Here is a 9750-nt window from a genome sequence, read left to right on the forward strand (position 1 = left end):
TGTCACCCAGGCTGGAGTGCAGTGGTGTGATCTCAGCTCACTGCAAGCTCTGCCTCCTGGGTTCACACCATTCTCCTGCCTCAGCCTCCTGAGCAGCTGGGACTACGGGCGCCCACCACCTCGACTGGCTAATTTTTTGTATTCTTAATAGAGACAGGGTTTCACTATGCTAGCCAGGATGGTCTCAATCTCCTGACCTCATGATCTGCCTGTCTTGGCCTCCCAAAGTGCTGGGATTACAGGCGTGAGCCACCGCGCCTGGCTGGAGGAAGGGATTATTAAGGATCTGGAAGAGACTTTTGGGGGTGATGGGTATGTTCATAAGCTTTATCATGGTGATGATCTCATGAGTGTGTACCTGGGTCAGAATGTATCAAATAGTTCACCTTAGCCATGGGCTGCCGTTCGCCTTAACCGTGTGCTGCTGTTCACCTTAACCATGTACTACTGTTGACCGTGTGTCAATTAGATCTCAGCAAAGCTCATTTTAAAAAAGTAGAATGAACTGATGCTGCCAGAAGTCAGAAGAGTGGTTACCCCTGGTTAAGGATGGGTATTAACAAGAACAGGAGGACAAGGGGAGGCTGGGAGCTGAAGACAGTCTGGGTGCTGGTGACATGTGTGTGTTGAGGTGGTGGACAGGCAAGCTATCCACTTATAACTTAGGGATGTTCCCATGCATAGGATCTATTTCAAGCAACAGTTTTTCCAAATAAAGCCAGTTGACTACTCAGATTTGAACCAGCCACTCAGTTCTGTAAGGAGGGAACAGGGTCAGAGTTCACGGACACCCAAGTCTCAGGTTCAAAAGCCCAAGCATGAAGCGAGGTGGGCCTGCCTGGGGGAGTAGGGTGGGTGTGGCCACCTCCCTTACCTTCTGCTGTAGGTCTCTCATCCTTCTGTCTCTGTCTCCTGGACACTCGGGGCTGGCTCGCTGTGGTACAGGCCCTGGTTCTGGCCCTGGGGGCTTGTCTGGCTTGGCCTCTTTCCCGTCTTCCTGGCCCCAGAATGACTTCCTGCCAAACAGCCTGTGAGCAATTTCCTCAGCATTTTCCAGCCGGAGCCCAAGCTGGGAAGGGAAGCCAGGGGCTCAGGGAGTAACAATTCAGTAACAGGGGTGATGATGAGCTGTCAGGATGGGGATATGAATGGGGGACCCAGAAGGCTTGAGCAGGGCACTCCAGGCTCCCTGGTGCCCACCTAGGCTTAGGTTCAGGGACACAGCCTTGGGAAATCCATCACTCTCTGTATCTGCTTGGTAGACGCCACACAGAAAGAATTATTGCCAATTCTTTAAGGCTTGGATCATATGTTACCACCTCTGGGAAGCCCTCCCTAAACTCCCATGTCACTCTCTTCCCACCTCCTCTGCCCTACACACAATATACTCAGACTGGAATGTGTGTCTTCCTCGAAAGATCCATGATAAGGCCAAGGACTCGTGTCTCAATCACTAGGCACCAGCATGACCTGACCTGGGCATGGAGGTTCTCAAAATTTGAAAGGTGAATAAATGGATCCTTCCTTCTGTCCCTCCCATCTTCCATCTGCCCATCCATGCACTCCTCTGCTCACCTATCCTTTTGTCCTTCCCATGCATCCATCTATCTGCCTCTCCACCTTCCATCTTTTCTTTCCTTTGTTCTATCCATCCTTATTCCTATCCATCCATCTGCTTTTCCTTTCTTATGGACCTTTCTCCTATCATCTAATCTTTCTTACCTCTTTCCATCTAGACATCTCTGATAGCATTTTCAGAGAAATCACCAGAGACCAGCCCTTGGCGATGACTAGTGAGTGGATGGATGAATAATGGATGGATGTGTGACTCAGAGGATGGACTGATGGATGAATGTGGGTAGACATGGATAACTAAGTGAATGAAAGATGGATGAGTAGGAGAACAGATGAATAGATGAGTAGGTAAGACAGTAGACAGAAAGATGGATGGGAAATTACATAGATGGATGGACAGACGGACAGACAGATGGGAAGGTGGGTATTTCCATGGATGGGTAGGCAGGTGGACAGATGAGTAAGTGAATGGATGGATGGTGGGTGGTTTGGTAGGTGCACTAATGAGTGAATAGATGGATAGATGGATGGATGGGTGGGTAGGTGGGTGGATGGATGATGGGTGGGTAGATGGATGAGTGATGGCTGGATAGATGATGGGTGGGTGGGTGGACGGATGAGAGTGATGTGGGTGGATGGAGAGATGGACAGATGAGCAGGTGAATGGATAGATGGAAGGAGGGAGGAATGGATGCAGAAATGGAGGAATGTAGGTGAATTGACACATGTATGGATGTATCTGTGGGTGGGTGGATGACTGGATACTGGGGGAAGAGATTAAACAATGGAGTCAAGGGATGGATGGACAGACAGATAAGTGACTGGGGTATTTTTTGGCCCCAAGTCTAGTAGAGGCCCTGCAGAGGCCACAGCAAGGCTCCCTTCTAACCTCCAGAAGGTTGAAGGCACGGCCCATGGTGTGAATGGTCAGGTTGACTGTGGCAGAACGGGGAAGAAAGGAGGCAGGAGAGAAGAGAAGGGTCCCTTCCACGTTGGCTCCCAGGCTGCCAGACACTAGGAGTAAGAAAAGAACATCAGTACACTCTGTGCACACTCAGAGTGGGGTCTGGCTATGACCATGGGGCCGTACCCTGAGACAGAGCCAGACACATGGTGTGTCTTCCCACCTCTCCCTGGCCAGGGTGGGAAACAGCCTTAAGCCTTTTCAAGAACCGAGGGAGTCCAGGACACACGCCCACTTCTGCTGACAGGCAGACAGGAGGTACCCAGAGCACCCAATCCCCGACCCCAGGCTTCCAAGAATGGCTGAGGTAGTTTTGGAGCCTTAGCTTGAAAGAGATTCCCTTTTTGATTTTCTGTTTAATTACAACAAAGAGGCAGTCTCAGTGTGGGGCTAATCTCTCTTCTTAACACAGGAAAAAACTCTTGTCAAAATTCGTAACCCTCAGCAAGCCACAGAATCCAGGAGAATTTAATAAAACAATGTTTCACAGCCAGGCACAGTGGCTCATGCCTGTAATCCCAGCTTGGGGAGGCCTAGGTGGGCAAATCACTTGAGGCCAGGGGTTCTAGACCAGCCTGGCCAGCATGGTGAAACCTCATCTCTACTAATAAAAGTACAAAAATTAGCCGGGCATGGTGGTGCACAACTGTAGTCCCAGCTACTCGGGAGGCTGAGGCAGAAGAATCACTTGAACCCTGGAGGTGGAGGTTGCAGTGAGCCAAGACTGTGCCACTGTACTCCAGCCTGGGCAACAGGGTGAGAGTCTGTGTCAAAAAATACATATATAAATACATATACACACACACATATACACACACACATATATATACACACACATATATACACAAATATATCAGTGTTTCATTACCCACCTCCGGGTGTACAGTATTTCTTTTTAGGACTATCTTCTCTTTACAGAGAGTTAAATTGATTTTCTATTAATGGTAGTAATACACAATTTCCTTTATAACATAAATCTAAGGTACAAAGAGCCAATTTAGAGAAAAGATTTAAGTATTCAGTTGAATACCATAAAATAATTGATATGACTTCTCTAAAAAAGCAGCAGGTGCTATGGAAATATTGCAAAAAAAAGTCTGAACAACCAGCAAGTTTTTTTTGTTGTTGTTGTTGTTTTTGAGATAGGATCTCACTCTGTCACCCATGCTGGAGTGCAGTGGTGCAATCATGACTCACTGCACACTCGACCTCCTGGGCTCAAGTAATCCTCCTGCCTCAGCCTCCCAAAGTGCTGAGATTACAGGTTTGAGCCACCACACCCAACTGACATGTAAGTATCTGACCCCTTGACACACATCTGATCCGTATGCTCTCAAGACCTGGAGCTCCAGGGTCCCCCAGCCTTCGTGGTCCCAGAGCAGGACTGGGCCTGCCCAGGATGGCCATACCTGATCGGAAGGTGACATCAGAATAGGATGAGTGTTTCCACATTTCCGGGTGGAACTCCTGGCTGAGAATGTCCTCAGGGAGTGTATCCCGGAGGGCCCGTTTCAGGGGGTCGCGCGTCTCCAGCAGCTGCAGGAGATGACTCCACACAAAAGAACCCACTGGAATAGAGTCGTAGGCAGCAGGGAGGGGACATGAGGAAAGGGCCTGGAGTTGGCGCTGTCCAGAGAAAAGACCCTCCCACAACCCCCATCCCAGTCCTGCAATTCCCACACACGGGGGCTTCTCAGGAGCCTGACTACGGAGACCTACGTCTTCTCTCAAGAAACAGCAGCCAACAAGTCGTGCCTTAACAGAACTTGGAAATCCAGCCCGTGTATGGAATTCTGACACACTTCCCAGAAGAGAAAGGAAGGTGTCATGGGCTCAAAAGTCAGACCTGAATCTGAACCCAGTCCCAAAGCTCAAAAGCTGTGTAACTTTGAGGCGGTCCCTCTGCCTCTCTGAGCCTCAGTTTCCTCATCAGCGAAAATGGGAAGTCAGACCTGATTTCAAATCCTAGTTCCACCATGTACCAATGCGGCCTTAGATGGTCACTCCAGCTCTTGGAACCTTAGTTTTCTCATCTGAAAAAGAAACTAACAAAGTACCTTGCAGGGCTTTTTGGGAAGATCAATTAAAAGCAGAGCCCGGACCTTAAAAGACTGTATGTTTCAGGATCAGCAAAAGATGACGTGTGACCCATGAGGGTCCCTGGAGGGATAAAGATCAAATGAGAGCCTCATGGGACTGAGTCCAACGGGGAATATTAGAGTCTTACAGGGAGCCCGCAGGCCTCCCCACATTGTCCCGGGCTCTTAGAAGGTCCAGTCAGGGACTTCTGGAACAATCTAACAAAGAACAGAGCAGAATGTGGGTTTTTAGGGATAAGGTGGCCACTTGTTCCCACTGGGCAATACATCAGCTGGTACCCCAGGGCCATTGTGGAGGCTGAGCCCCTTAGCTGATCCCCTGAGGAAGGGCTCGGCACTCATCACACTCCAGGCCTGAAACTCCTAATGCAGACAGCTGTATCTTGCAATAGTGCCATCTCTTCAGAAGGTAATTCAACAACATCACATCAGACTTTTAAATGTGCATACCCTTTACCATGGCAACTTATCTTCTGGGAAATTATCCTGAAGTGAGATTAACTCAAGGGCCAAAGGTAGCTGTGCAGGTAGGCTTGTGGTTGTTGCTTCTAATGGCAAAAGACAAGAAACAGCCTAAAGGTCTATCAATGGAGATTGGTAAAATGGGTTATAGTACAAACTTCTGGTGGAACACCCACACAGCCACAGATGAGAGTCCACAAGAGCTACAGATGAGAAATGAGCTCCCAGACATGTTAAAGACAAAAAGCAAGGAAGAGGCTGGGCCCAGTGGCTCACCCCTGTCATCCCAAGCACTTTGGGAGGCTGAGGTGGATGGATCACCTGAGGTCAGGAGTTCGAGACCAGCCTGGCCAACATGGCAAAACCATCTCTACTAAAAGAATATAAAAATTAACCAGGCATGGTGGTGCACATCTGTAATCCCAGCTACCCAAGAGGGTGAGGCAGGGGAATTGCTTGAACCCAGGAGGCAGAGGTTGCAGAGAGCCACAACCGCGCAATTGCACTCTAGCCTGGGCAACAGAGCAAGACTCTGTCTCAAAAAAAAAAAAAAAAAAAAGCCCAGGTGCAGTGGCTCACACTTGTAATCCCAGCATTTCGGGAGGCTGCGGCGGGCATATCATGAGGTCAGGAGATTGAGACCATCCTGGCTAACATGGTGAAACCCCATCTCTACTAAAAAAAAACACAAAAAATTAGCTGGGCGTGGTGGCAGGCACCTGTAGTCCCAGCTGCTTGGGAGGCTGAGGAAGGAGAATGGCATGAACCTTGAAGGTGGAGCTTGCAGTGAGCCAAGATCACGCCATCACACTCCAGCCTGGGCAACAGAGCGAGATTCTGTCTCAAAAAAAATAACAAAAACAAACAAACAAAAACAAAGCACAAAAGCACAACAGCAAGTAGAACATGATCCTGAGATGCTACTGTTAAGGAGATACGTGTGTATGTTTATGTATGTATTACATGTACAGGAGAATTGCTCACATTATGTATCTTCAGGACACAGGAAGATACTGGGGTCAAGAGGAAGGAAGACTAACTTTCCATTTGTCCCTTGCCTATGCTCTAAAATTTTGATCATCTAGCTATACTGCATTAATAATAGCAGTAGTGATAACAACATTAAAAGCAACAGTCATACATATGACACACTATGCATTCTAAATGTTTTTGTGTATTAACTCATTTTATGCTTGCAACACTATGAGGGAGGTACTAACATTATCCCTATTGTATATTTTATCTGTACCTAAAATATACAGGTACAGAAATGGAGGCTCAAAAAGGTTTACTTACTTGTCTAAAGGCATACAGGAAGGAAGTGACGAAGCTGGGATTTGAACCTGGGCTCTTGAGCTCCAGGCTCTCACCCCAGTGTGCATTACGGAAATTTTTTCAACCATCAGTCGAATTTATTTTTTTTGAATTTACGTCTGTGGGTTCAGGTGCCTGTATAAAGGGAATTGTCTCACTCCAGAAGGGATCTGAGATTTGCTGATGCCATCCCTCTTCTACCTTAGGTCTCTCTTTAGGATACTGTGTCGTGATCTGGCCAGAGCTAAAAGAGGACTGATTCCCATCCCATTTTGCAGATGAGGAAACTGAGGACCAGAGAAGAGAAGCAACTTCTCCAAAGTCATTCAACAGCAGAATGGGGACTAAAATTGCCACGTGGGAGAGGGAAGAATATACAGCCCCTTATCAAGACAGTATGGTAGAGAAACAGGGGAACAAGAGGACAGGAGGATACCAGAGGCGTGGAAGGACAGGATGCTCTCAAATCCCCTGCACTCTCCAGGAGGTGCCCTCCCAGTCCTACCCCTGCCCACACCCCTCCCACACACACACCCACGGCTCACCCTGGGTGGACAGCTCGCCTGCCTGGGTGCGCCGCACCTGGGCAAACACCTCCTCACTAGGGCATCTCATCAGGGCCAGGTAGGCATTGATACGGATCTCAGCATCCTCCTCCGGGGATTGGTACAGACGGGAGAGCACCGATCGCTGGCTCGGGCAGAAGGAAGGCCATCACCCAAGGCCCACCTATCTCCACCCAAGAGTATGATGTCCCTGGCTCCAGCAGGTGGACCTGCCGCCTAGCCCCAGCTGTCCCGATGTCCCCACTGTGGGAGGCTTCCCCGGTACACACTCACCTGTGGCACAGTTGTGGCAGGCAGCAGGGGTTCACTGACTGTGCCTAATTCCCAGTCTCTACCAGCCCCAGCCTAGAGAGCCTCATCAATTCCCCAACAAATAGGCATGGCTACATTCCAATAAAACTATTTACAAAAACAGCATAGTGTCTTGCCACACAGGAGGTCTTTAAATGTCTTGGCCTTCCTGGGCCCTTTCCTAAGCAAGCCACCTCCCCACATTGTGACTCCCTCAGTACCTACTGGCTTCCTCCACAGCCAGCCAGCCACCCACCCATCATCCACCCACCCACCCATCCATCCATGCAACAAATATTAACTAAGCAGCAACTGTGCACCCAACACTGTGCTAGGTGACAACCATAAACAAGACCAACCCAGCTCCTGTCCACCTGAAGCTGCTATCCTAGTGCAGAGAGACAGTCAATGAGATTAGCATGTGAACTATATAAAAAGTGAGGTGGTGGCAGGGCACGGTGGTTCATGCCTGTAATCCCAGCACTTTGGAAGGCCGAGACGGGAGGGTCACAAGGTCAGGTGATCGAGACCGTCCTGGCTAACATAGTGAAATCCCATCTCTACCAAAAACACAAAAAAATTAGCCAGGCGTGGTGGTGGATGCATGTAATCCCAGCTACTCAGGAGGCGGAGGCAGGAGAATGGTGTGAACCCAAGAGGCGGAGCTTGCAATGAGCAGAGATCGCGCCACTGCACTCCAGCCTGGGGGACAGAGTGAGACTCTATCTCAAAAAAAAAAAAAAAAGAAAGAAAGTTAGATGGTAATAAACTCTATGGAGGGAAAAATGAAATGGGGAAATGGGGAAACAGGGTGAAAGTGCCTTTTAAGCTAAGACCTACGGGAGGTGAAAAAGAAAGGCCTGGAGACGTCTCGGGGAAAAGTGTACCAGGAAAGGGGACAGCATGTGCAAAGGGCCTGGGGCAAGAGAGGGTCACAAGTGTTTAAGGAAGAACAGAAAGGGCAGTGTGCTGGGGAGGAGGGATGGGAGGTGAAAAGAGCAGGTGAGGTCCAGATGTCAGATTCCTCAGGGCCTGGGAGGTCAATGAAGGGACTGCGACTTTGAGTAAGAAGGGAGGTACTGGCCCAGGGATTAGCAAACGTTTTCTGTAAAGGGACAGAGAACTCTTTTAGACTCTGCAGGCCATGCGGTCTCTTGCAGTGAGTTGACTCTGCAGGCAGAGCAGGAAAGCAGCCATAGACAGCACATAAATGAGTGGGTATGGCTGTGTTCCAATAAAACTTTATTGACAAAAACAGACAAAGGGCCAGGAAGCGGCCCATGGCCCATAGTCTGACAAACCCTGTACTAGAAGGGGGCACAGATGGCACTGGTAATCATATGGTTGTTTGTGTGTTTGATAAATAATCTGCTTCCCACACTACACACAGGCTTAGACCTAAATACCTGTTCACACTAGTACCCAGCCTATAGTAGGTGCTCATTAAATACATAATAAATGAATGAACAATTGAAGACGTGACTTAGCAAACTGTGGTTCGAGTACTACCACCACCCAACCCCAACCCAGTGTAACAGCACACAAGGGCTCACATCTGCAGAGCAGAGGACCCTCCGGAAGGCCTGGATGGCCCCCAGCCGGATCTCGGGGCCGCTGCTTCTCAGAGATGCACAGGCACTCAGTGTGGGGGTGAGAGCCATGGCTGCCAAGCCCGCGTTGCCGATCGCCTTCAGCACAAGCTGGAGCTAAATCGAGATGGAGGGAGGACCATGAGGGGAGTCGCGTGGGGAGAGGCAGCGGCGTGGGGAGAGGCAGCGGTGTGGGGAGGGGCACTGGCATGGAGGGGCAGGCAAGAGGGTGGGGGGATGGGGTGAACCGGAAAAGGGGAGATGGGGGTTAGGAGGAAGGGCGGAAGCAGGGAAAGGGGGGAACCCATCCCCACCCTCTCCACGTGGAGCCTGCTGCTTGGCTTGGACCACACTGGGTGCACTGAAGCCGGTACTCGGGACACTGGATGTCCTCACCTTGTCATCATCCGAGGGCTCCTGGATGGTACAGTTTTCACCCAAGGCATCTCCCAGGATCCTCACTAGAGAGCCAACTCCAGGCAGCTGTCCACAGGGCACATCCAGAGAAGCACAGAGGTTGTGCACCAGGGCTGAAATGCCCAGGAAGGCGCCAGGGCTGGCCCGGGGGGTCTGGAGCAGGGGCTGGGGACAGAAATGGGCCCCCACCCAGAGAAGGTGGGTAAAGGCTCTTCACAGGCCTCACCCTGGCCACACACCAACTCACCTGGGGCATTTTGTAATACAGAGCACAGTCCCCCAGAGTCTGAACAAATTTCTCTGTTCAGGGAACATTTTAAAAGCACCCCAGAGGCCGGGCATGGTGGCTCACGCCTGTAATCCCAGCACTTTGGAGGCCAAGGCGGGTGGATCACCTGAGGTCAGGGGTTCGAAACCAGCCTGGCCACCATGGCAAAACCCTGTCTGTACTAACAATACAAAAATTAGCCGGG

General features: G+C 50.1%; 1 protein-coding gene across 1 annotated transcript in view; it reads right to left on the reverse strand.

Annotated features, from left to right (window-relative positions):
• The window catches only part of LOC105525710, a 126076-nt gene that overhangs the window by 86117 nt on the left and 30209 nt on the right, over window positions 1-9750 (reverse strand). The window contains exons 10-15 of the mRNA XM_011961438.1: window positions 9257-9442; window positions 8825-8977; window positions 6960-7104; window positions 3949-4107; window positions 2465-2589; window positions 875-1069 (exon numbers count right to left, since the gene is read on the reverse strand). Coding sequence (XP_011816828.1) covers window positions 875-1069; window positions 2465-2589; window positions 3949-4107; window positions 6960-7104; window positions 8825-8977; window positions 9257-9442 — 963 coding nt within the window. The remainder of the gene's footprint in view (window positions 1-874; window positions 1070-2464; window positions 2590-3948; window positions 4108-6959; window positions 7105-8824; window positions 8978-9256; window positions 9443-9750) is intronic.

Source organism: Colobus angolensis, unplaced genomic scaffold, assembly GCF_000951035.1.
Source record: "Colobus angolensis palliatus isolate OR3802 unplaced genomic scaffold, Cang.pa_1.0 Scaffold55, whole genome shotgun sequence".
NCBI classification, from domain to species: domain Eukaryota; kingdom Metazoa; phylum Chordata; class Mammalia; order Primates; family Cercopithecidae; genus Colobus; species Colobus angolensis.